At 35.8% G+C, this 27638-nt stretch overlaps 1 protein-coding gene across 9 annotated transcripts in view; it reads right to left on the bottom strand.

Moving 5' to 3' along the window:
• NEBL (nebulette) overlaps window positions 1–27638 on the bottom strand; it is a 251730-nt gene that overhangs the window by 84205 nt on the left and 139887 nt on the right. For 5 of the 9 annotated variants that reach the window (XM_083861077.1, XM_083861071.1, XM_083861073.1 and 2 more), the window contains 5 exons: window positions 9841–9884; window positions 9208–9293; window positions 8394–8438; window positions 8227–8298; window positions 1690–1794 (listed from right to left, as the gene is read on the bottom strand). The exons of 2 other annotated variants lie outside the window; for them this stretch is intronic. In XM_083861077.1, coding sequence (XP_083717203.1) covers window positions 1690–1794; window positions 8227–8298; window positions 8394–8438; window positions 9208–9270 — 285 coding nt within the window. In that variant the 5' untranslated portion in view covers window positions 9271–9293; window positions 9841–9884. Of the gene's footprint in view, window positions 1–1689; window positions 1795–7327; window positions 7441–8226; window positions 8299–8393; window positions 8439–9207; window positions 9294–9840; window positions 9885–27638 lie in introns of those variants that run through there. 2 more of the 9 variants (XM_083861074.1, XM_083861076.1) reach the window with 2 other exon arrangements.

Raw genomic sequence — 27638 nt, 5'->3', positions numbered from 1 at the left:
CAAAGGGGTTTTACAAGAGATCAGAATAATAGCTCAAAATGTGTGAGGCATTTTCTTCAGATTTAAGTTTTCCAAATTCATGAAACAATAATGGCAACACTGCTGTGAAAGTAAACATAAACACCAAAAATATTTTCAATGGTACTGTCTAATGTCACTTATTTACTGTGAAATATACAGTTCTTCATTAGAGGCTGGTTCCCCAAATGCATTATATGGATATATATCAATAATTTGCTGTAACATTTCTTGCTGTTCCCCAAAACAGAGGGCTCTTTTTCAATGCAATGGCCATGCTGTTAAGAATGTCAGTGTCCAAGATTTGCAAATACAGGTTATGAGACACTAGAGGTCAGTAATTTACTAGATAAACCATCCATCACAACATTGGCTTCAGGTAACGCTGCAATAAAGAAGTAGACTGCTCAAAAGTATGGTGATATCAAACCTACAGGGTTTAAAATTTTAGAATATTTTTATATTTCTACATCCTTGATTAATAATTAGCAGCAGATTCTCTGGAATCAGACAGATGGATTAGATAAATACTCTCTATATACTTATTGTGGTAGACTACAATAGTCTGTCTCTTATGAAGTGCAATTACATCAGATTTGCCTCCCTTGGGACATGCCAGTCCTTCTCAGAAAACAGGAAGATAAATACAAGAAAAGTATTCATTAAATGCATTTATACTGAAAGCCCCACAGCAAATTGTTGTATATCAGAAAGAGAATTTAGAATGTTTATGAGTTATGTAACCTCAGACAGCAATATCGGGACTTTTTTATTATAATCATAAAGGTGGCACAAAAGATGAGGCATCGAAATTTTAATTTTTTGAAGGGCCATGGTGGCAGAAAAATCATTCAGAACCAGCAATTCCTAAACAAAGCCACTCACTCTCAGGTGAAACTTCTGCTGCTGTTCTTATCTGTGGAAAATAATCAATCAGAGATTCAATCCTACAACACCTTCTACCTGGGAAATGAAGAGCTGGCAGTAAATGCTGCTCTGGCACTTTGGAAGTTGTTGATCTTTCTTTGCCACCACAGTTGTGTGTGTGTGCATGCACATGTCACAGGTATGCAGAGACAGATGGATAGATAGATAGACAGACAGACAGACAGATAGATAGACAGACAGACAGACAGACAGACTGATAGACACACAGATAGATAGATATGCATACAAATGCTCAGGCAACCCACAGATGGCACTGACCTGATGGCTGACCCAGGCCTCTTGCTGAAGTAAGACAGGGATGATAACATGGAAACATTTTCCTTGTCTCCTTTTTGTTTGATATCAGCCTGTGAAATCTCCACAGGGGGGAAATTTTGCACAGGTGTAATTTGCAAACCTCATCAGTGCAGAAAAACTAACATTCCTTTCCTATTCCTCAGTTTATCCACAAATAAAATGGGACAGCTAGGACTGGCTCAGAACCATTAATAAAGTATCTTCAAATCCCAAAATAAAAATGTCACGTAATTCCAAATTATTATTATTACTATTATTCACATTACAGTATATACTAATTACAGTGTTTTAAGTCGCTTCAGCTTTAAACAGAATTATTATCTGAAATAAGCCATCCTTCCCCTGCTAAAAATCACAGTATTCAACTGAAAGAGTTTTTAGGAAGGATAAGAAGCCAAGAAAATTCTTCAGTCTTTTAGATCTTACCTCAGAAATAAAAGCACCAAGGCTTTTCACATGTTTTAGCTGCGGGGTGTCAGGTACAAATATGCACTTGCCTTTAGATTTCTTAAACTCTTCTTTATAGTGTATCTACAAAGAGGAGAAAAGGAAGTTTAATTGTTCTTTAAAAAACACACAGAGAAAAGTAAATATTGGCTATTTTTATTTATATTTTTTAAATTATTTCTATTTTATGTCATTCATTGATACTGTGCTGGGCAGCTTGCAAATACCTCTGGCTGGATCAAATTAAACCATAAAGGGAAGCTACCAGTTCTCACACACATTACCAGGGCTATGTAAAAGTCACAGAACTCTTTAATAATATAGATGAAAAAGACAGGATTTTTCTCTACATCTAGAGCACATTTTCACTACTGTTGTAGATGTTTTAGTATCTCTAAAGAAAGAAGAATCGAATAATTGATCTCCTTGATCCTTGATCTCAAAGATAAAAATTGTTTAACTTCTAAAAGAGACCTAGCAAGCACAGAATCTGTATAACATCATCAAATGCCCCTTTATGAATCCAAGACCTACATGAATATATTCAGGAGGCCATGGCCAAACCACTGCCTACAAAGCACCCAACAGTCATGACATTCAAGTAATAACAGAATTTCTTTTAAGACCAAACAAATTTTAAATTGAGGCATTTTTGTTAAATGTGTATGCATAGGAAACCATGGGAAAAAACACCAGAACACTACGACAAATTTAGAAAAAAAGAAAAGTAAAAATAAATAAACGATTTTTTAAAAAAACAACCTGCCTTTTTCTTACAATGGGGCAAAAAGTATTGGGCAGGTATAATAATTACATGAGTGTTGCTGAAGTCAGAGTTTTTGTTTGTATTAGTGAGACTGCAAGAAGTATAAAATCTATAAACATGGTTAACATGTAGGAATGTTCATTATATACCAAGTGCATGAAGAAAGAAAGATGGTGAATTATGATGAGATGGACTAAATAACTTTTAAAGGAAGACACTTTACATGGATAGCCTTAGATATTTTCAGTGACAGTTCTTTCTTTGTACAGAGAATTGTTTAGATCAATGCAAATTGAATTATTTAGTACTAAGCTTTCATGGTTATTATCTGCTACCATTTCTCTAACCTCATTTTCACATTCTGCATAACAGCAGCTTGAATTTATGCACTCTAGACTTGCTGACAAGCACTGACAGAAGCAATATGATCTGCATCTGAGCATTACAGAAATATGCAGCCTTAATATCCTCTTTCTCTGAATCCTTAATGGATATCACAAGTTCTAGTCTACACTCCTCTACAGGGACTTGGAAAGCTTATGAGAAGGATGGCAGCTTACACAGAATCAGCTCCTGTGCTTTCTAAGGCAAAGTTTGTGTCTACTGAAAAACAGATTAGATAATGCCAAATTCATTGTGAACTCATGACTACTTAATCCTCACACAGGAAACAATTTTGGTTGATATTCAGCTTGTTCAGATTTGGACTACTGAAAGAATCTACACATCACTTCCCAATCACATAAACTGCCTTTGTGGGTTACAGTCAATTCTTCCAAAAACCCTTTTGGTGAACAATGGGTGTGACATTACTGCGTCATGACTTTACTCAGGGAGTCAGAACGCCAATGGTTCATGTAACCTGTGTGTGACATCATTATCCCAGGTAATCACAGAGCAACACACAAAAAAGGCATTTTTGTGATAAACATGAGCAGACACTTACTGTTCAACCTGCACACATGCATGGGAAGTTTACGGAGCTGACTGTTTACTGAGTGAGTTTGATGGCATTACCAGTAGAAACTCCTGTAAAGCTGTGAATCTGGCAGAGGAGACAGAGAGTCTTGCTCTTGCTGCTCGCAACTTAGATAAATCACCCATAGACATCTGAAAGCTGACTGTAATTATATCCATTTTAATTGCAGAGCAATAATTACATTCAAGAATCAAACACGAAAGCTTCCTAAGGTATCTCTTAACTGTGGGGATTGACAGAACATGACTGGAAGAAACAAAGCTGTTCTGCTGTAGAAGTCATGCTTTCAAAAGAATTGAAAGCAGTAAACGACTAATGCCATCTCCTTAATCCTTTATTATTCACATTTGTTATAGTAACCCATAGAAGCCACAAAATGCACGCAGGCTCAAATAGGCAATTTAGAGAGAACATATAACAAAATGTTTGGTCAAATTCTGATCTGACGAACTCTGTTCTGCTACAGTATTTTCCACATTGCTTGGAATCAGAAAGATGGAAGATTAAATGGGACAAGTATGATGAAGTCATGACATCTGCAGTTATAAAACATATTTAGTGTAAATGATGCAAGGAAGATATTAAAGAGGTTGACTATGATCGAACGTGACCAATGGCTGGAGTGAATAGGCAGAGAAGCTAATATTCCTCTTCAAAGTCTGTAATTAAAAATTTAGATATCTGAAATATTGAATAGGAAATTTTGCCTGCAAGGGGCTTACCCCTCATCACAAAATACAATGTTTAGGTTGAGCAGATCTAGTAAGCCTTGTGAAAAAAAAAAAAAAAAAAAAAAACACAAATACGAAAAACTTGCAAATGATGGCCTAGAGCCACTGCTCTTTCAATATACTTCTGAAGTTCAATAACTCACTAAAGGCCCAATTTTTCATAGTTCTCTCCAGATCTTTTTCTTCTCTCTGACTCATCATAAAACTAACTCTGACCACAGCACAAATATCCAGTAAAGTGGATTAAAATTCCTAGACAACCACCAAAACAGTAGCCTCCAAGATGCATTTTTTTCTTAATGGATATTATATGGGAAGATCAACTTTATAAAACAAGGGCATCCAACCTTTAAGGTGAAGCTTCCTGGTTCACCAAGAAAATTCATCTTGCCCATGGCCTGTTCCATCAGTCTTTTTCAGGGGGTTACATAGAAGGGAGACTGGGGCTAAAGGCAAGACTCCAATGGTAACAGCATAATCCAAGCAGCCACCATTCCTTTTATTCAGAGACACGTGTTCTTCTAACTTTAATATTAATATACTCAAAAAACTATTCTTAAAAATCTTAATATCAATGGTGTAACCATGTCAACAGTCATCATGCCAAGATTCATTGTAGAATTAAAATACTCATTTATGTTTAGAAAAACAACAAAAAAGTCTGAACCTTCTTATCTAGCTTTTATGCTAGAACAAAAGGGAACCTCCTTCCACAAAGGATTCACTTTCCAAACCCACATTTCTGAACTTATAATCTCTTATAAGACTAAGGATTGTTTCAGACCACAGATCCATCTAATACAGAATCCTTTCTCTGTGACTATAAGAACCTAGAGAAAAGCAAGAGAAAATGGCAGGCATACACTATTATCCAGCAATTTCAATCTCAAGGTCCTTTTGAGTTAGAGATTGTGACTAACAATGATGAGTCCAGGGGAACAGCTGCACCCAGAATTAGGTTGTCAAAACCCTGTTAGTTTGGCACTATTGGCTCTAGGTCTTTTCGGACTTTGCTTTATAACAGAGACGTCCTAAAGCAAAGTTGGACTCTGTGCAAGGACAGATAAATGGCAATCAGTTCTATTTTTTCTTTAGAGGAAAAGAAATGCTGGTAGCACTCATTACCAAAATTCATCAGAATCTTCAGAAGGCTGTGTCTGCCATTCTACCACAAAGGATTATGATAGTTTGGTCAATCACCTTCTATAATTGTTCCCATCTCTGCTTATAACAGTACTGACAACATCACACCGTATAATCAAAACAAAGAAGAGATGAAAATACACTACATGCAAATGGACAAGCTCAATTTCAATGTGGAAGAGAAAAGGCCTGGAGAGGAAGGCAATCCATATAAATCAAACACACATGACAGTTTTGGAAACATCTGTGGAATGAAATTTCATAATAGAGGGAGATTAAATGGAATGACTGTTGAGAGAAACAATCCAGGGGGTATCACAGCCACAGAACAAACATCTGCCAGCCTCAAATGAAATTGGGGATTTTCTCACATAAACACTTCACAACTTCCCCTATGTACAGCTCAAGGCTGGCAATTACAGATTCACCAAGGGCTGCCAGTGTAACACTTTTTCAAAACCATACTGCCAAATTAAAGTCAGCCAGCAAGGAACGCAGAGCAAGTATAATACAACTCCAGTATCTCAGGCATGTGCACTCCTGGCTCTGCATTCTGATGGAAGAGTTGTGCTGACAGCTCCACCATCAGAAAAGGACAATCACCCAGTCTCATGGTAAGCAAGGACACAGGCTGCTCCCCCAAGGTCATAAGAGGGGCCAACTGCAAGTGCCATAAAACCACTGCACAAAAAAAAGTACAAATGTACACCAATTATAAATCCACACAAATGTGCAAAGGCTCATGCAAACAAGAATAAGGAATATACTAAAAGTTATGAATGTCAGCAACTCAAAAATTGAAGGTAAGAATGCAAACTCCTTGCAATTTATTGGTCTCTACAATGACATGTTCAGAGTGAGGAATTTATACCCAGGCACAAAGGACTTCACCAGTCATAAGAAATTCCATTGTGGCAAAAAAATTCTGGGAAACAAAATTCATATTCTATGCATATTCCATTCAAGCCAATGAAGAAAAACCTACTGATTTCATCAGAGGCTGAATAAAGCCCCAAAGATGGATATTTTTAAACACAGAGCCTCTTTCTTGAAATTAGATTGGTCTGGACTATTATATATTGTTCTTGCTTTGAAAGCATTAATAACACTTTGCCATTATGGCTGACATATCTGAAGGAAAATCTAACACACTTGCAGGCTAAATGCATCACAAGTTTTCAGCAAAAGCCCACATTCCTGAACCATTATAAGCTGTAGAAGCCTGGCCTAACTTAGCTATTCACCTTAGCTCTCAAGTCCCTGCAGAAAAGCCAAGAAAATACAGCCAATCCATTTATCCATTAATTAAGAGCTACAGCCAGCATTACTCCTAATGGGTACACAGCAGAATAATAATTCCTTTTCAGTTAAATAAAGGCATCCTTCAGCATTTTTCAAGTTTTTGCCTTTAAGAACAGTGACCATGTGTACAAAGAAGCTGCATGGATGTAATAAATGTATATTGGGTCATATAAGTGCTTCAGGTCCATTTTGATTATTGCCTTTACATGAGTTGACAGGCACTTAATGCTCCATATGCCTTTTTTCCCCAAAAAAAAGCATATATATATATATATATATATATATGTATATATATATATGCCTTTTTTCCCAAAAAAAAAGCATATATATATATATATATATATATATATATATATATATCAGGAAAAACATTAATTATTAATCTCTACTACTTCCTAAAGCAGGTTGAGTTTACAAAGGAGCCATCTTGGTAGCTTCTCTTAAGGATCTATCCAATTTTCAGCACTCTTTCTGTGAAAATTGAAGTAGGCAGTGTATGGAGAAGAGGAAAGAGGAAACTTCGACCTTGTCAAGTCACACTTTCAAGACAGCACTGTAAAATTTTACACATACCAGATACTTCTGAGTTAACTATTCTTTTCTGATACACAACCGTTAAAAATTTATACCTAAAATGTAGATTCTCTATGTTCTATTCCCATTAAATCAACAACCTGCACCTAAATATCAGCTTACATGACATGAGCCAGACACCATTTTTTGGTTTCTTTAGAACATTTGTTCTCTCCTCAGAAAGGTCTCCTCTCCTGCCAGCCAGCTTTCTCACAGGAGAAATATCACTCTTTACACCCATGCACCCATGAGGGGACTAAGTTACTTTTCAGACACACTGTCCCAGAGAGAAACGAAAATAAATTTCCATCAAGGTTAATGTGATCCTGTTACATTGAAGCAATCAGATCTGTTCCAGTTTAAAATGTCTTGGACCTGATCTATGAGGTTTATATAACATTTATATAACTGATCCACAGTTTTAAAAATCTATAGCAACTAAATCAAGAATTAGCTAGCTGAATATTTCTAAAAGATATTCTAGCATTTCAATGGATTTGTCCTGTAAGCATGGTCAATAACAATATGCTGAGCAGTTTTGGACATCTATCATGTCAAAACAAACAGAAAATATGTCAGAACAAAAGATAACATTTACAATTTATCTTTTATTTTTAAATTCCCTCCTTACAGCTATGTCTACTGGAACCCAGTTTTGTTCAAACCAATTAAACTGTATAGTATTAGGCTACAACCAGACGTAATACCACATTTTCCTGATGGAAGCAGACGAGGTCTTGCCGTGGCAGACATTCTGCCTGAGATCCACATTTTGTAACACTCGTTTTAGGGCCTATGCTTTGTACCATCCAAGTGCTCTGAAAAGCTCATTTTTCTGTGGTAAATAATTTACAATACCAGAATAATCTGTGCTTTTCTACTATTTTGTGTGCTTTTATTATTTGTGCCTTGGATGGACACATGCTACATTGTACATATTTGAGAAAATAAGCATCATAAATATAAATGCATTTGAAAAAAGAAATGCAAGTATGAGGATGCAAATATTCACCATAACTTACATCACTTATTAATTCACTGCATTTTCGGGCCAGTTCCATATTTCTGTCCTCAATAACAGGCTTGAGGAAGGTCTGAAAGATAAAGGTAATCATTACAGGTTTATTGTCCTAAAGAGTAAAAATAGAAGAAAATAACTACTTTCGTAAACTATTGGGGTTTGACTCACCTTTTCCTCTTCTTCCCAATCCTCATTTTCATCTTCCCTGAGATCCTGAGTGGCAGACACTCGCATTTTACTACTTTGTGGGAAACAATGAAAACTCTAAAAAGGTTCAGAGCTGCAGGAAACAGCTCAGACCCTCCAGCACGCCTGGAATCAATGCTCCATTTGTGTCCTCCACTGCACTTAACCCTATCACAGCTCCTTCCTTATTTAGGCAGCACTTGACAGTCTTTATCTGAACAATTCAGAGTGAGTGAACTGAAAGGCATTGCAGATGGCCTTGCTGGCTATCACTCACAGCAGAGCTAATGCTTTCTTACTGATAAAATATAATTAAATGACCTATCCCAGCAACTGTTTTTAAAATTACTATGAACACAATTAAAATACTGTGATGCAGTTAATTTGTGACATAAGTAATTTATTAAAATTAGCAGGATTAAAAGGGGAATATTGACTCGAACTTTACTGGAAAACTGCCCAATTGTAAGATTCAAGGCACCAGTGACTCTAAAATCAGCTATCACAAAACTTTATTTTATTGTCCCAATAATAATTCCTCTTGTTTAAAAAAGCACACTATTCTCATTTTCCAGTAGATGTAATTGCTAGTATATTTTTACAGAATTACTTCTTTTCCACAAAGCTTACAGAATTCCTTAAATGCTTTCCATAACCATGTCAGCTGCCGGCTAAACCTGTGCATACATAGATAGAGACAAATCTGTATTACAAGTATACATGGCTATGTATTCACACAAACATGTATGTTCCTTCACTGTTACAAACTGGCAGTGTCTGTAGTCTAAAAACCAACCTTTTTCAGTACGAAGTCACTGACTCCAGTTGCAATGAAACTGAAAGATATCCTTGTGTTCATGAGTGCAGTGTCAATGTTTACTTCTGTAAAAGAAACAAGAAGGTATTACAAGAAGGTATTACAATTGGAGAAATCAGCATTTTAATATCATTTTTCTTTCTAAACTGTAGCTTGTATATTTCTCATTTTGTAGAGGTCATGATTTTGAACTTCATCTAGCAAAGCCAGTCGCCACTACACAGCTTTGCAATCAGGCAAAGATACAAGGAATGCGTGCCCTTAAAAACAGCTCCTTAAAGAATTTTAAGTACGTGTGCCCAAACACAATGTCCTTAGAGTTTATTTAAAAACACAGATTTCCTTAGAAAAAGAAATGTTTCAAAGATGAGAAAAAATGCAGCATTTGATTTAGTTAAGGTCCAAAAATTTGAAAAATTAAGTATTGAGAAGAAAGGCAGGAACTGCTTTCAGCCTAAACCAAGAGAGAGAACCCTTTATACATTAATAGTCCAGAAAGCTTCAAGACTTCCCATTCTACTCTCAAATATAAGCTGCATAAGTTCAGGTTTGAACCTTCAGCATTGCTGAAGTTCCAAACTTGGAAGTCTAGTTTGCATAGGTGAGAATTACCTGTGATCTATGCTGACTGCTTCTGGAGTTCGGGATGCTTCATCCTGGTGGAAACAAATTGTTTAGTCTTGTAACAGGTCTTTTTTGAAGATTATAGCTACAGCAAATAAATTCCTAAACAACAGACTCATGCATGATCTTAAGGACCACACAGTAAGGAGACAGACCATCTACAAAAGTATCAGACAGAAATACAGCACTAAGGCTTCACTTTGGGATTTTTGTGATTATATTGCAAATACTACATTCTTTCATTGCAGTTAATTTCCTTTTCCTTCCTACAATTTTTTTTTGAGTGGAGACTCAAAAAAGACTGAAAAATATTTAAGAGCATATAGAAAAGTTATTAGAATACGCAAAGCTTGCTGAACATACGGAAATCTTTTCCGATGTTTTGCACTGGTGAGCAAATATGGTCAAAATTACAACACCAAAGCTGTTCACGTTTTGGGGCAAAAGGGAGGTGTTTGAGTTTTTAACATTACATCTGGTGGGTTTTCAGCAGCTGGACAGACCAAAACATATATTAATTCTGGTTTTCCTGCAGTGGCTTCGGCATAATCAAAATCTGCAAGATGATTTTTGGTCAGTCATAAAGTGATCAGGCAGTTGGACTACACAATCACTGTAAGTCCCTTCCAACTGAACTATTCTACTCCATTCCATTCTATTTCATTCTACTATCTGTAACAGTTTTGATAAAATTCCTTTTTTCTCATTATTCCATGATCTGGGTCAGGCATAACTAAGCATTCAAATACCCTGTGCCTCATGTAACTTCCATAATTCAAGGATTTCAAGACAGCTGCTATAACTAATCATATTAAAGAAAAATATAATGCTATGCAGAAAGGGAGTAAGAGAAAAATCACATAATCAACTAACTATATACAAGTATTCAAAATTCCACTTTTCACATAACAGATGCAGCAAGATACTATATGACACAGAAACCTGTCTCACTTTTTTTCAATTCTTCAAAACACTGAATACCATCAGAACACATTCACTGTGCAATAAAGCTAGCCTGAAAATTTAATATATCCAGATAGAACTCAGGAAAGAATTTTTGAGGACCATGTTAAAGTTGCATGGTTTAGAAGGGCACTATAATTCTATTAGCAGCCTACAAGTCAAGAAGAATCACAGAGAGGCTTGGGTGGGAAGGGACTTTAAAGATAATCCAGCTTCAATCCCCCTGCCATGGGCAAAGGGGCCACCCACTAGATCAGACTGTCCAGGGCCCATCCAACCTGGCCTTGTTCAAGGGCCTTGAGCACTTGCAGGCAAGGGAGAGAAGTTTTAGCTGCTTCTGTAGGAGACAGTAAATAAACTAGAGTCAGCAGAAATGTTTGGCATTGCAAATGTATATGTGCAATTCCAATACTTTTAAAATTACTATTAAAATCCCAAATCTAATCTGAATAAAGACCTAGTTAAAATGATGAGCTTTTGCATCCCCAAAAACAATCATGAACTATGTTGTACTAAACTTACTTTTCACCTACAAAATCTGCAATTTTACCAAAACCTTCAAACTGACGCTTCTGAATCATTTTCCACTATATATAATGGAATAATCCATAATCTTTTGTTCTGACATGAAACACTACAGATTAAGCAAATCCAATTTTACAGAATTTTCTGAAAACGTACTGGAGTACTAAGCTGTGTATCCATAATATTTATGTGTACACAGGGCATGGAAAAATTAGAATTTCTTACTGCTTTATAGATATCTTAAAATGTCTACAAATGGGCTCTTCAGGGAAGCTCCCAACACAATATTGAAATATTGTAAGAAAATGCTGAATAGGTTTATATTTTTACTTCCACACACCTGCAAGGACATTTCACATCTTAGGTCAGGCACAAATTTAGCCTATACTGTTTACAGAAGCACTGCACCTGCAATACACAACTTTTGCTCATGCTATGAAAGGAGACATTTCGGTCTCCCAACACTAAGAAACATCATTCTGGGTGCCAGTGTACTATTTTTTGTCACAGAACATTACTCAAGTACTTGACACAAACGTATCTGCTGAGGAGGCAGAAGAGGAAGAAACATGGGGCGTAAATAAGCCCAAATCGCTCTGAGTGTGAGTTGGCCCAGAGTGTGAATAGTTCAGGTGCACAGCTGGGCAGATTTCCCACTTTGATCACACACAGCTGAGTCCACATGTGGCCAGAGCCCCATCTCCTCGTCCCTTTATTAGTCTTTCAAGGAATACATTTGGAAATTTTTAGCCCAGAAAGTTAAAAGGCTTCATCTCCTTTTGGCCCTGATACACACAACAACTCAGCAGTGATTCTCAGTTTCGTCCCTGAAGAAACAATACCTCTGGCATAATCCCTAAAAGCTTTCTGATATACGCAATATCTATATGTACTGCTGGGCTGAAAGAACTAGCCTACCTCTTCACAGAACAGCAGAACCCGTGTTTGTCCTGGTGAAGATACCAGAAACCTCACAATTTCAAACTAATTTAATGCAGAGTTCCTCATGGAGTACTTGAACATAAATTAAGGACCAAAGTATTTCAGCTGGAAATCTGCACAGCACTATAATGAGATGTATATACATTATGAACATACTCCTTTCAATTCTGGACTGAAAACAAAAACAGAGGTAAAGGTAGTGCTTTAGCCATCCCGTTTCTAATTAGTTAAAAATCAACCCACAGACATCCCTGAAATTAAAATGTTATTTTCTGTTCTTACTGAACACACAGAGACATCACTGAAATAACTACAATTAATTCAACACAACACAGATGGTGGTGTCTTTTCAAAAAGCACACAAGGCATTTTTAAGTGCTGAGACTCAATCACTTCTCATTTCTAGAAATACTCAGACTGGCAGTCCCTAGCAGCCCTGCATAAAGAAGTTCATAGTTAGGCTATCAGCACCACAATCACAAACAGAAAAATGCAAGGAATGCCAGTCTGCCTGTTTTAACCTCCTTGAACATGAAATACCAATTCACATTAACTAGAGAAATTCAAGAGATGACTCTATTTGCAGAAAAAATTTACCCATGAGTTTGTATTTGTCAGATCATTAACACTGGACTCATCGTCAGCACTTCAAAACCTGCAAATACCACATGGCTCTAAGCTAAGATTTTCATTCAACAAAAGTTCTTTTATTTAATGTTTTGGTAAAGCAGAGAGTGGCAATGATATTTTTAAGGACAAATACAAATGAGATCCTAGAATTCTGACTTCTGAATCCCAGAAAAGCTAATGAATTTTCAATGCCTAATAGATACAGAAACATAGACATTTTTTGTAAATTCACATTCTCAGACTCTGCCTAGCCTAACTGGATTTTGATGTCAGAGCATGTCAGATGTCTGCATGGTACACAACTAGTTTCACATAATAGTACCCAATCTAATCTAGATACCAGAAGCCTTGTAACCCGAGTTAATAAACTCTTTCCCACACAACTCATTATCCTGAGAAATGAACTCATCTGGAAGGGAGAATATTTGTCAGGGCACAAGATTGTGCCACAGAGGTGTAGCCTAACCTGTGATGAGGAACAATACATCTAAATAAACTAAAACAAGCCATTAAAATAACCCCAAAACCTCCACTTCATTTTTCTACTAATATTTGTAATTACCTACTATGTTTACACAATACTTTTTAAGTCTCGAAGCAGCATTTTCGGGGTGGGATACACAGTTCTATATATTTTTTTCTAGTTTTAATTTGTCAAGAAATTAAATCCTCAACAATGAAGAAATCTGATATTTCTACCCTACCAATATTTTCAGTTTAAGATTTTCAGAAGCTTGAAAATCTATCCCTCCTACAGCTCCTTTTGCAAGCTGATGGATCAGAAGCTGAGATGCCACATTTGACTGCACTGCAACTGTTTAACCCACTCCACCTCACTGCTGTGGCATTTCCCTTTCTTGTCACAAAGCCCATGTCCCCTGACTCAAGTGTTCACTAGGTGCAGCAGTCCCCCGGGGCATATGTGGGGCATAGCAGATGAGCTCTTCAGCACTCCCAACTCTTACTAGTACATTACAACAATGATTAGTCAGGATATCTTTTCCTACAAAATATGGAGCCCCAATGCTCCCATGTGCTGAATGGCCAAGCCCCACAGCTGGTGCCCCGTAGCCAGTGGGATGCAATACCCATCCAAGCTTTCCCTCTGCTCTGCAATTTGTGGCTCAGATTTCCTGAGGCTGTTCTACAGAAGATGGCTAGAAAACAAAAATTATCATCTGACTGGGTTACTGTGTGAGGTATCCATAGAAGCAAAATCACATTCAGCAGAAGAGGGAGTTACAGCTTTTCTCTTAATGTAGGAAAGTCTGGATAAAAAATCAAATTCTCTGTTCACAAAATTTTCATTTTATTCAAAACTAAATCCTTTGAAAGAAAGAGACAGGAATACATAAAGTTTGGAAATTTTATTTTTCTATACATCCCAGCTAAAATCATTGATGATTGTAGGTGAAAGGTATGAAGACAGTAATAAACAAGTTCCATTTTGCATTAATAAATCCTAAAAAGGTAAGTATATCTCCTCCTATGACTACACATTCATCTACATCTTACTGTAAACTGAAATAATAGAAAATATTCATTTATCTTAAATACAGATTCTTAGTTCTTAGCCACATAGATTGGGGATGTTTTCTTGCCAGGAATTTTTCTTGTGGCATTACATTGAATTCAACTGCCTGAACTGACAGAATCTCCTGGAGCAGGAAGAGAAAATTGCACATTTCCTATAAATTTAATTTTCAACTTACAACCCTCATTTAATGAATGCATTTTTCTAGAAACTAAAGTGATCATGGTTATTTTACTTGTATTTGAGGTTTTTTTCTTCTTCATATTTCTGTATTTGTATTTTAGTAGTTCTGATACTGTAACTCTCTGAGTAGAACAATGCCCAACATCCTAAGTAACATACATATTAAAAAAAACCTTTAAAACTTTACTATTCTAGAATACTTCATATTACTGTGATTCTCAGATAAGTTAAATTTGCATTAAATTGCTACAGATAGCTAACTCTAGCACAAAAGCTACGTTCTTCATTGACAGTTATTTAAAATAATAGCCGTAAAATTTCAGAAGAGTCTTCAGAAAACTCCCCAAAAGATGAAACCAAACAGTCCAGGATGAGAAAAGAAATGCAATGAATACTTTGAGGCAATGTAAGTCACTTGTTCAATGATGAAAAATGCATTTAAGAAACTTTAGGTTTTCAGAAAGAAAATTTCAAGTCATCAATAACTGATGCAAAAGCTGTATTTTGAACTAGCTCCAGACACTAAAAGACAAAAATAAACCTTTACTTATGCAAAACATACAACACTTTCATTGTGCTTAAAATTACTGATTCCTAAATCTCATTTGGAGGAAAAAAACTTATTTACCTTTTTTTTCTACTTTGTGAATTATGCCAATCATAAGATTTTACAAGAAAACAATTACACATACTTTGTGTCCAGGAGCACTTAAATCTGGATTGTCACAGTCAAGCTTCTCTTTCAGCCTACTGTTGTATGTATGATAGGTTAAGACAATGATACAGAAGAGCTGTACTATGAATTTAGCACTGTATTCAAAACCAAAGCACATAATATATAAAATCCACATTCAGAAAATATCCATAGTTTTCAAGATAGAGAGTTTATAAAGACTGATGGATAGCTCATTCTTCCCAAAGAAGCTGCTGTCAAAATAGTCTACTTGAATAGAATAAATACTAATTTTAAGTGCTTATAATAGGTTCAATGGATTAGGAAACAAAACTGATAATAGCCCTGTATTGAAAAGAACCTTTTAACAGAGAACGGTGTACTATGGGGTCTCTGGATAGCCTAATCCTGTGATTATGTTCATGGCTGTAATTGAGGAGAGCAACTTAAAGTTCCTAAGCATTGACTGCAATGTTGAAGAAAATACACTAAAAATACAATAGCTGGCACTAGTAAGTCTCAGGACTGTTAGATCCTTATGTACAGTCTGTTTAACAATGATATACACAAGTTTCCATGACAACAGTGACAAGTTGATAAAAACATCTTCCATCATTCCCTGAAAAATACTTTTCTGCTCATATCACTGATGAAGTGGCAAGTACCTAATTTAGAAATGTCAACTTGCATTTAGTAACATATTTTTATATTCAAATAAATGCAGATCATCATTTTAAAGAATTTAATTAAATATCTGAACCAGATTAAAATTATTCATTATCTCCTTTTTTAGTATTTTAAAAAAAGTTACATCAAACTTACGTTTTATTTCAGTCATGGTACATAGTTTAGCTGCAAAATTTCAGGTTAAAATTTTTTCACCCCCAGGGAAATCTCTTTTGCATTAATCAAATAAAAGCTGATCTAGCACTTTCCAAATAAACAGTGAAGATTTTAGCAGAAGAATGTCTTATTTTTAAATTGGCTTAATTTTGCTCCATCATTCACAAACAAAAAGAAAAATTACATAAAGCAATTATGTTTTATCAGTTACCTAATTACATTAGAGCATTATCTTACTTCTAGTCTGAATTGTTTTCTTCAAACTAGTAGTGGACATAAAATGAGAATTTCTTTCTTCACTTCAGCTACTTTTTAGTCACTATTGTGACCTGGTTACTCTTGAACCAAGCAATTCCAATGACAATCGTGGAATTTAAACTTGGGAGTTACCTTCACACAGGTACTTCTGTGTGAATGTAGTTCTCAATCTATTAAGAACATTCATAATACTTATTAATATGTCAGTTCTCATATTTTACTGTAGGAAAAATAGTTCCTATAAATAAATAATGAAAATATAACCCCAAGATGCTCTTCATATAACGCAGTATGTCTAAGTTACCATTTAAAAACACATGCTGATGTGTTTTTGCTGATGAAACACAATTCTTCAAATCAAGGAAGGCTAATACTTGCACTATGTGAAACCCCACAGTAAGCACCTCCTGAGAGGAGAAAGGAAAAGAAATTATATAGCAATGTTTTGTACACTACAAATTATCCAGAAATACCATCTTTGGATTTGATCGCTTGTTGCTGTTTACAACATTAAAGAGCAATAAATACTTTTAACTCATACAGCTTCCTGTGGATAAGATTTAAAGAATTTTATAAATAGAGGGATAAAGCTTTTGATTGAATATACAGACACAAAGTAAGCCAAGTTCTCTCCCTATCCTCAGGCATTTGAGGACTAGGCTGGAGTCAGGCTTAAGTAAGAACAGCCATGGATAAGTAAGCCTGACCAAAAAACCTGCTCCTGATCATGCTGCTGATTCTTGGCCAATTGACAATCATGGTAAGAACAGAGATTTGAGAGGGGCAGCAGATTTGATTTGGGGAACAAACTGTCTTAAGTCTCCTTTGAACATCTGGAATTTTGTGAAGAGGATAAATAGCTACTGGAGTGGGCTGCTCCTTGTTATATACCTGAAGATATATGATGATTCCATCATTCTGTTTTACAAGCTGGGGAACAGGGAGCCATGAAGCAAAGCAGCATCTCCACAGTAAGAAAGGAAGCCTGCAATCAATCAAGGTTTCTTGACTCCCAGCCCTATAATTTTAATGCTGATACCATAGAGCTTCTCAACAGGATTTTTCCTGGCTCTTTTTCAGTGGTATTTCTCTTAAGTCATTTCCAGCATAAATTAACTCTTAACTTATAATACTCTGCTCACAGTGTTGAAGACTGGGGGATACTTCTAGAACATCTTGCTATCTGTTAAATAATTTTTAGTGTTAATATAGCCTAAAAAATAAGAAAGGAAAAAGTGGGAGGAGATCAGAACATAGAGCAGTTCTTTAATTCAGGACCTTAAACTAAATTACAACTAGTAAGCAGTTGGGTTAATGTGCAGAATAGAGTTAGAATAACAGTGTAGTTACTTGTTATGCAAATTAATTTAAATGTCTGTTCAGTTTTCAGCAGTAACTAGTCAGCATGAAAAAAGCAAGATTACCTTGCTGAAATTTTGCATATAGAAAGAGAGAGAAAATACCATGTCCTTTCCTGGTCATCTGATGTCTAAATTAAAGTTATACAAAGATGGTTTTATGTTGAATTCAAAAGAATAGGTGATATTAAAAAGATATTTTCAAGTCTAGTTGGGTACGTTTCTCTTTAAATTGCATTTTTGTAAATATTTATTCTTTTTTTACATACAAAAACCATCACCAGAGAATTAAATTATGTCAGGGCCTAAGGCCTAGCTTTGAAGAGCTTTTAGTCTTTTTATCTCTTTGAGGATCTCATGGGAAGTCTAAGCCTGCTTTCAGCACAAAAACCTCCAAAGCCTGAGGCTGCCTCTGGAAGAATTATATTTGCCTTAAGGTGCATGGTAAATGTATTTTGGCAGCTTTACACTACAGCTGAAGAAATTTCTCAATCTCATCAGAAAAGTGTATGCAATAATGATAATCTGTAATACAAAACTGCAAACCCCGGGGGCGGGAAGTGCCTAATCTTACATACATGGACGCTATTCTACATCCCTAGAAGTAACTACACATTTCACTCACTTTCAGACATTTTAAACCATCTCTTCGCAAGATGAAGATGCAGCTATAATATGGTCTATGTAGACATTCAAAATATGTCAGACTCAGCTTCTGCAAGCTTATATTTAAATCCTAGGATATTAACATCCAGCAGTGCACAGTACTTGACTAATGCTACCCACAGGGATTTTTTAAGATGTCAGAAATTTCTACAGCTAAAAATCAAGCTGAGGTAAAAAAAAAAGCGTATCTGGGCACAAACCATGCCAATCTCACGTTGGTTATAAGCTAATAATGAGTTTAATCTCACTGTTTCACCATCATTAAACATACAAACAGCTTCTGGAGCAGCAGACAGAACAGAAACAGCCAGCCCACAGTGTGTAATAACCACAGGAGATCCTTCTCTGGCCTATAAATACTCAGATCTTGTCTATACCAGGGTACAACTTCCGCAAAATAGCCATCAGTCCAATATGAGAACTTTTACAATGATGGACTGGTGGGCCAGACAGAGCAGATTTTCTCAACATTATTTGGTAATATCATCATGACATCGAGGCAGAGGGAGATATGATATATCCAACTAGCAGCATTTAAAGTCTACTGATGAGATTAAAACATGAAAAGTGTATGCTAAATGTTCATGAACTCTGATAAATTTTTTTCAAAATACACGTTTTTATTTTTGAAAATAAATTTTTCTATTGTTGTTAGTCACTTTCAAAAAGGACAATAAATTGCCAGACATGAAACTGTTAAAGATCTTAAAACAGAGAATAAATAATTACCATTTTGTTCAGACCAAGTCTAGAGAAGTGACACTCCAACTTCTGGGAATCAACTTTTAAGAAGCTTAGAGTCACTTCAAGGATGGAACTCCTTAATCTTAGAAAGTTTTTAAAACTCCTTAAACATGAAAACATATATACATAAACCAGAGAAAACACCTAAGATTTTAGGTCTGTACTCATGCATAATGACCCTGAATGATACATTCTCTGTCTCATCTTGAGACAAACAAAATATAAACTTCATCAACTTCAACTGGAGTTTTCTTCCTGCTTCTATCTGCATTTTAACTGCAAAATTGTTATCTTTATTCCAGCTTAACTTAATAGACGTACAGATAGAAGTTAGGCAGGCAGATAGATTTTGTTCATATGTAGAAATCTAGGTAAACTCGCTTATTGTCCAACTTAATCACTTCTGTTACATAAAAATCTGTCAGTCTTTGCTACTTTGCTTTCATTTGAAAAGTGGTGAACTTCCATTGTTACATCTGGTGTAAAATGATTTTCAAACAATGTAGGAGTATGGACATTCCTCATGGATTTTCTGTCCATTAAATTACAATTTATTTTTCTGGAGAGTCAGAATAATGATATACTTTTATTCACTAGTCATTCCTTGTATTCTAGACACAAAATAAAAGAGTGTTTACAAACAAACATGCTCTATGCCCTATAAAAAAACAACAACAACAATTTTCTTCCAGTGTAGATGTCATTATCTTTCTATCAATAAGGACAACACAACTAATCCCTAAGGGTCTAGTTCTACCAAATCTGAATTGCCTTTAACAGCAAATACATGAGAAATTCTCTGCCATACACAATTCTCATGTACGAAAATGGCAGAATCCATAAATAGTAGAAAATATTACAGGGTCTTGGCATTCACTAAATAACTATTCCCAAACAATGTAAAACAGCATAATTGGCATCTGCATTATTATTATGTTTGAAGAAACAATAGCCTAGTTGCTTTCTCTTTTTCAAGATCTGTATTTTAGTTGAAAGCATGAATATTTACTCGTACAATGCAAAGATATTGCTAAAATTACAGTTTAGCACATATTTTTAACTCAGTTTAACATTACCTGACTTCTTACAGATTATGCTGAATTGAAGTTACTGCTTTCATTTTTAATTCATTACAAAATAATCTCATTTATGAAAAATAAAAATCTCTTCATTCTTTCATGCAAGCCCTGACACAACTCACTCAGATATATAATGGCTTGTATGTATTGATCATCAATGCAATCATAATAGGTATTCCAGAGTTAAAAATGGGTTTGTTCGGAGCTGGGAAGAGCTTGGGAAACAGGCTAAAGTCAGCAGAACTTTAAAATCAATTTGGTATAAATAGAATATCAGATCATTAAGCAAGTTTTGGTCTAGTACTGAAATCCATGTTTCCTTCTTTTACAAGATGTGCTATCCACAGTACAGTTTAGTTAATTGCACTCTGAATTGCAGATTGTACTCTGCCAAAAAAACTAATTTACTCATGGGCATGGAAAAGATCTATTCATATATTCTCCATCAGTGGGAACAAATAATTTGGAATGAAACATTTTTTTCTCTATAACCTAGTATATACTGAAATATGCATTATTTGTCTTGACTCAAATCTAAACAGAAGGTGACAAAAGGTTTTCACACCTTTGCTCATTATGAAAGAAAAAACATTGTTTGAGTCAAATTATGCCAAATATTGTCTGTCAGTATTTAAGATTCAAAAAGATGTAGAAATCTCTTCTATGACACTCATTAGAAAAATCAAAGACAATGTACGTCCTGGTTTTAATCAGACATTCCTGTGTTTTTCCACATGGTTTCTTAGTTTCCCATCACCTGGTTTCTAGACACCTAGATGTCCTGGTCTTTCATTTAATAAATAGAAAACAAAATATTTTGTATTTTTATAAAAAATAAGATTTTGTTCAAAACATATCAGCCACAGCGAATTTGATCTGCATTTTGCTGGGCAGTCCAGTGCAATATGTGTTCAGAATTATGGACTGTGTTTGGAATCAAGAAAAAAATTGAGTGAGAATTGAATTAGTAAAGTTCTTTTGTTCTGAGTGTATATTAATGACTTCTGCTTAGTCTTTCATTTAAAATTCATTCAGAATGCTATGCTATTGGAAAAAATGCTCCCCTTGGAGAGACAAATTCTTGTTATTGTTGAATCTGAAACTGGCAACAGCTACAACTACGCACATTTTTAAAGCAGAGCTTTATCTTCTGGATAAGTCTTTCATATGGTAAGCTTAAATCTCATGCCTTCCATGCCTCAGCTTGTGATTTTGAAAAAGTTTCTTTGCATCTCTACTCCTAAACTCAATTGGAAAAATACAAACTAAATATATTTTAAGATAATAATGATTGTGAATGGCAAACAAAATAATGCATTAAAAGAAAGAATGAGCAGATACAAAACCTAGAAAACAAAATATTTCATAACCAGGGGCAGTCCTCAGCTCAGCCATAAATATTTTTGTCGATAATTTCAGATACATTATTACAAGAAATTTAACTTATTTTTTGACCATATTTTTATATTCCCTTCCACTGATTTTTTTTAATTCCCAAATTCAACTATCATGACAGACTTTTCCTCTCAGGTGAAATAACTTGTTAAATGATGTGTTCACATAAGGCAATGTATTTTGTGTATAGACATTAACTCCTTTCAGTACTTTATCTGCCTTAGCTCCATATTTTTTCCAGATACAAAAACATTTCTGTGGGGAAGTGGGAAAAAGGATGTTTATTTTTCCTACAGATAGCTGTAGCCACATGATTTCTTCCATACCACTGTGGCTTCTCATTCTTTTTTCCAACATCTATTCACCAGTGGTGTTTGGCTGCACAAAGTCCCCACTATCATTTCAAATTTATGGAAGAAACAAATAGAAGAAAAAGCTGGCAGCCCAGAACATTCATTCTTCTTCCAAAATCTAAAGCTGAACACATTTGTGAAAATAAGACACTGTTGGATACTTTCAATAACATGCTCTTGTATTTGTATGGTGCAGTTAAAAATGTTTTTTATTTAAATTCTACAGCCAGATTTCATTTACTGAGGACTGCTGCCACAGTGTCTTTGTACAGGACGTGGTATGACAGCAGTTCAAGATGTCAGACTGTAATGTCTGCTCTGCCTCTGCCCTCCCATCCTGCCTCAAATCTCCGGATACACTAAACTATGCTAAGTTCCTCCCGGTCAGAACAAACGAACCCAAGGTTCACACTTCCTCTTCCCTACTTAGTCTGTCCATAGCTGATGGCTATGCTGTACCAGCCCATTCTCAGACATTACCACAGCTCCACACAACCTTCAGAGATAGTTTTGATAAGACCACCTGCACAGAAAACACAGTGTATCTATCCCACGACACCATGCAAAGCAGAGCTGGTCTGACACATCACAACAGGGACACCAGCAGCACGCTGCCTGCACCAGTGTGGGGCTTCTGTGGCAAGGAGATGAAGAGGGTGAAGGGGAAGAATGGTCAGCATTCACAAAACTACCAAGATGATGACAACCACGGTGAAAACTGCAAAATGCTGTTCCAGTGCTCCCACAGTCTATCCTTGTGGTGGCTCCCACATCATCCTCATTCCTCTCCTGCTGCTATCCTCCTTCCATAGGTGCCACATGTGCAAGTCTCCTTAAATCTGTGCTGCAGTACACTCCCTCTGGGCATGTAAGAGTTTAGACTTCAAGCTTTACAAATTCTTTATATACCAAACATTCTCCAGTGCAAAGCCAACCAGGGCAGTTTAATTCTACTGTTTTCTGGTCAATGGCCTCTGTCAGATTGACCCTACCAAACGGATGCTGGCATACAGTAAGACAACTACTCCTACAATGAATGAATAGGGCCATGACCAGAGCAGGCTATTTCACAAAAAACATATTCTGTGAAGCTCAACTACTTTTCTACATCATAACAGAGCCAACACTACTAAGAAAGATATGAAGCAGTGAATAATCATTTTCAAATTAAATCTACAAATGATTGTAAGTACATAAAAAGCAGGTGCATTTGATCTGGAAACCACAGCTTGTCACTGCTCAGGTAAGAGCTCTACTTTTAGAAGCAAAAAACCCTGCATGAAAGCAGTATAAAAAGAAAACACATTTCTCCAGAAAATTTACACACTGTGTAGAAATTGAAAAGGTCTAGGTCAAATCTTTCAAATTAGTTCATATAAAATGACACAAAATCAATAATAAGAATTAAGAAAAAGTAGTCTTCTGGTAAGGAGTCAGAGGAACAATTATGGGCCTAAGCAGGATGTTTATGGAAGACATTTTTGATGTGCCAAGATGAGCCAGGATCTGTTGGAAGCTTGAATGAACATCATGTTTCAGATTTACAGCTGAAGGTCAGTCCTGGATACACAATCACGGGATGAAAAAACAAGAGCTGGACATTGACAATACAGTAAATACAGTAGGTAGATTATTAAAAATATTAAAATATTATACGTTAAAACATCTGATTGTGATTTAGAACTGTATCACCACACATATGGTCTTAACTGAGGATGCCAAGACAAACTAAAATTTGGCATTTCCTACCTAAGCTTACAAATTTATGTCAGTGTATTCACAGTAACATTTTCTCTATTTTGTATGTGATTTTCTAGTTTATTTCCCCAAAAGCTAAGAAAGTAGGAACTCCTGTACTGATACTCACATGGCCTGCACCCAGGTTGCACCATTTAAACCCATCACAGAGATTTCTGCCACCTGAGCTGACTAAGAACAGACTTTCATGTCCTTTGCCACACATCTCAGTCTGCCAGTCTTACCAGGCTCAAAATAGCCCCATCAAAGTTAACATTTACGTCTTTCTCCAAACACTAACACTTTCCAAACTGATAGTCCCAATATCCTTGTCCAGGTTGTCCTTTCCTCCATTTTCACTGAAAAATAGCTAGTCCTAATTTCAATGCTCTTCTTTTTCAGCTTTCTTCAATCCTCTAGTTTCCCACAGTTTGTTTTCTGTCTCCTTTGCACAGGAATCACCTGCAGGCAGTAGACTGTTGAGGCATTGATGGTACAGAAGGGAGAAATTCTCTATTTCTGTCTCAGATATTTCATATTGGTCCAATATGCAGAAGTCTAACATCCAGCAGAAAATGCAGAGGAAATCCTGAGTATTTCTGAGAATTCATGTTAGGTAGCAAATTATAGTCATGCTACATTCCTAAAGCAAATTAGACACAGATCAATAGACAAATGCTCATTCATCATAAAAATCCTCCTCCTCCTCTATTTCGTTTCTTTTCTTTTTCAACAACAATAGCAAATGCAGCTGAAAAAAAATTTAAGTTATTAAAAAAAAAAAAAAGGTAATATATTAGAACATAAGCAAAGTAAGTTCCACATAGCAGTCTGACAAAAGTAAACATTTAGAATAGAAAGTATTTGGTAAACAATGCAAGAACATTTCATTGGGTCTAAAAGCAAAACCTGTGCCTCTATGTTAATCTGTGAACTCCCCAGAAAGTATTACTGAAAAGTTACTGTACTTGGTGGAGAAACTATCTATACAGAGAAAGAAGGGAGAGCTAACAGCAATGGAATCAGGTTAGTAGCAAAACTAGACTGAAGATGAGAAACTACAATCTACTAATTACTTTTGACATGGAAATGGTACACAGACACCACTGAAGAGATATACTGCTTTCATCTGTACTCACAGACTCACACAATATTCTGAGTTGGAAGGGACCCAAAAGGATCACCAAAATGCAACTCCTGGCCCTGCACAGGACCAGCCCCAAGGGTCACATCCTGTGCCTGAGAGCATTGTCCAAACACTTCTTGAATTCTCTCGGGCTTGGTGCTGTGACCACTTCCCGGGAGAGGCTGTTCCAGTGCCCAACCACTCTCTGGGGAAAGAACATTTTTCTAACATCCAACCTAAATCTCCCCTGACAAAACCTCAGACCATTCCCTCAGGTCCTGTCACTGGTCACCACAGATGAGGAAGCTGTAGATTGCCACAAGGTCTCCTCTCAGTTTTCTCTTCTCCAGGCTGAACAGACCAAGTGACCTCAGTCACTCCTCACACGACTTCCCCTCAAGGCCCTTCACCATCTTCATGGCCCCGCATTGAACACTCTCTAACAGCCTGATGTCTTTCTCATATTGTGGTGCCCAAAATTCCACACACTATTCAAGGTGTGGAATTGTTGATTTTAGAAGTGAACTTGTCCTTCATTGTTCTGAACAAACACACTAAACAAATTTTATTACTTTCCATTAATTCAAACAAAGAAATAAAGTATTTGTCTTCAGTTCTCACTGAGTTACAGACATGATGAATTGAGTCCATCAGTATCCAAACCATATATCCAACAGTAATATCCAACATGTTACTTAGGATGACTGTTGTTTCCAATGGAAATGAAATCTTGGCAAGTACTGTGACTTCAGTCAAGATCTTTCAGTAAATCTCATGAAATCTTGGAGAGGGTAAAAGTAAAATAAGCATAATAAAGAAAATAAGTATAATAAAATAAGTACTAAATTTAAAAAGTAAAATAAGTATAATAAAAATAAAAGAGAAAACTCTAATCACTGGATATATTGAAATAAATTAAGAAAGATTAACACTGAAATTTAGGGGCATTTCATTTATCACACTGTACTTATAAACAGAAAGAATCCCCAAAGTTACCTTCTCTCATTAACAACATGCTTGTTCTCAATTTAAACCAAGAAAATAATAATGTATTTCTGGATACATTTGGTGCTTCCAATGCAGAAATGCAGCATTAGGATAGAAATAGACATGGGTAAGATTAATTTAATTCTAACTCATGAGCTCTTTTATTTCTTCCCCCAGCTCTCTTTCTCCAGTTCCTCTCTGAATCTTTCATTAATTACTCTCTTTTTTCTTTCTGTCCATTAAAAAAAAAAACAACTAAATGAATCAAGAATGTCACCAGACCATCACAGTATCTGTGAATATGGTTAATCTTCCTACTTTGGCACTCCTGTTTCTCTAATTTTGTTTATATTCCTAATTTATATAATATATCTGGTTGAATTGTAAACTGTGCTTCCATATTTTACTGGAGCACTGATGAGTGGTCCTGATCCGCAATTATGTCTCCACTGTCCTGGGTTCCAAGAGCTGCCAAAACTCCCTTCCCCTAAACAGCTTATATTCTAAATACAAGCTGATGTCAATGTTTATCAAATCCTGAACTCCACCACTTTTTTATTCTCAGCTCTGTAATTGTTTTTCACAATTTGGATTCTGCTAAGAATAAACATAAAAGTGTAATAATTCACTTACATTTTTATAGTTTTCCTTGTCATAGGATGCCAACTTCCCTTAGATATGAACAGCAGCTTCTCTTTCATACAGGTTTTTTCCCTTATCTAGGAAGATTATCAGTTGTCCAAGACCACAGAAAAGTCCACGGGACAAGCAAAAGTGTCTGAGTCTTTGAACATGGAACTGCACATTCTCTTCCCCAGTTGCATCTTTTCTGACCAACACTATATTAAATTCAGTTACAGCTGTATTCAGAATATCCCAGAGCACAAAGTCCACCTGTATGTCTTCCATTACCTACCATTTTGAGATCCCTTTTTCGTCCTTACTCTGCTATGAATTGGAAAATAATTTTTCCCCACTTAGTCTCCTTTTATATTTCTAAATTTTTATGAAGTCTATGAAAAAAAAATTAAAATTTAAAAAAACCCCAATGGAGCAAACCTGACTGTGTGCTGACTGCCTTTTCAGTATGTCAGTGTTGTCCTTGAAAGAGAACACAAAGCAAAAAAAATATACTCTTGACATACTAACATCAGAATGAATCTCATGTCTCCACTGACATTTTTTTAAACATTTTTCCATACAAGCAGGGGCATATGAAACCAATTCAAATTCCTTCCTTCATAATTTTATACTACACTTTTCCCCCCATGAAGTATATATAAAAATCATTCTCCCAACTCAAACAGAGAAATGCCACAAAAGTTAAAATTTAAAATTAAGATCTGTAAGCTGCAGGTATCAAAAGTACTGCTTAATTTCAGAAACAATCATACCAGCAGTTCTGGAACACCCACAAGCAGGAGGTGTAGTTTATTAATATTCCACAGAACTTGCTGTACAGAAGTAGCACACATTGCCCAAAAAGCAGTCGAGTCCTTCCCCTTCATAATGGAACCTGCTTTAAGCTTTCTCTGAGAAAAACAATTCTGGGCCATATACGATATTCACTACTGCACACTGATATCAGAACTCTGTATTGATCACTGTAATTTCTTTAAGTTATAATGCAAGCTTAAATTCCCCTCTAGGCATGTCTCTAAAGGAACAGAGTACCATTGGTAATGACATTTTCCATAGAAATGCCAACTGATGCCAAAATGACGAGTAAGTGACTTAAGGCTGCCAAACTCAACTGAAAGGTCAATACTGCAAAAGATGATCCATTTCCT

This window comes from Zosterops lateralis, assembly GCF_965231275.1.
Source record: "Zosterops lateralis genome assembly, chromosome: 1".
Lineage (NCBI taxonomy): Eukaryota > Metazoa > Chordata > Aves > Passeriformes > Zosteropidae > Zosterops > Zosterops lateralis.
The sequence above is the reverse complement of the archived record's forward strand: the minus strand, read 5'-3'. Positions and strand labels throughout refer to the sequence as shown.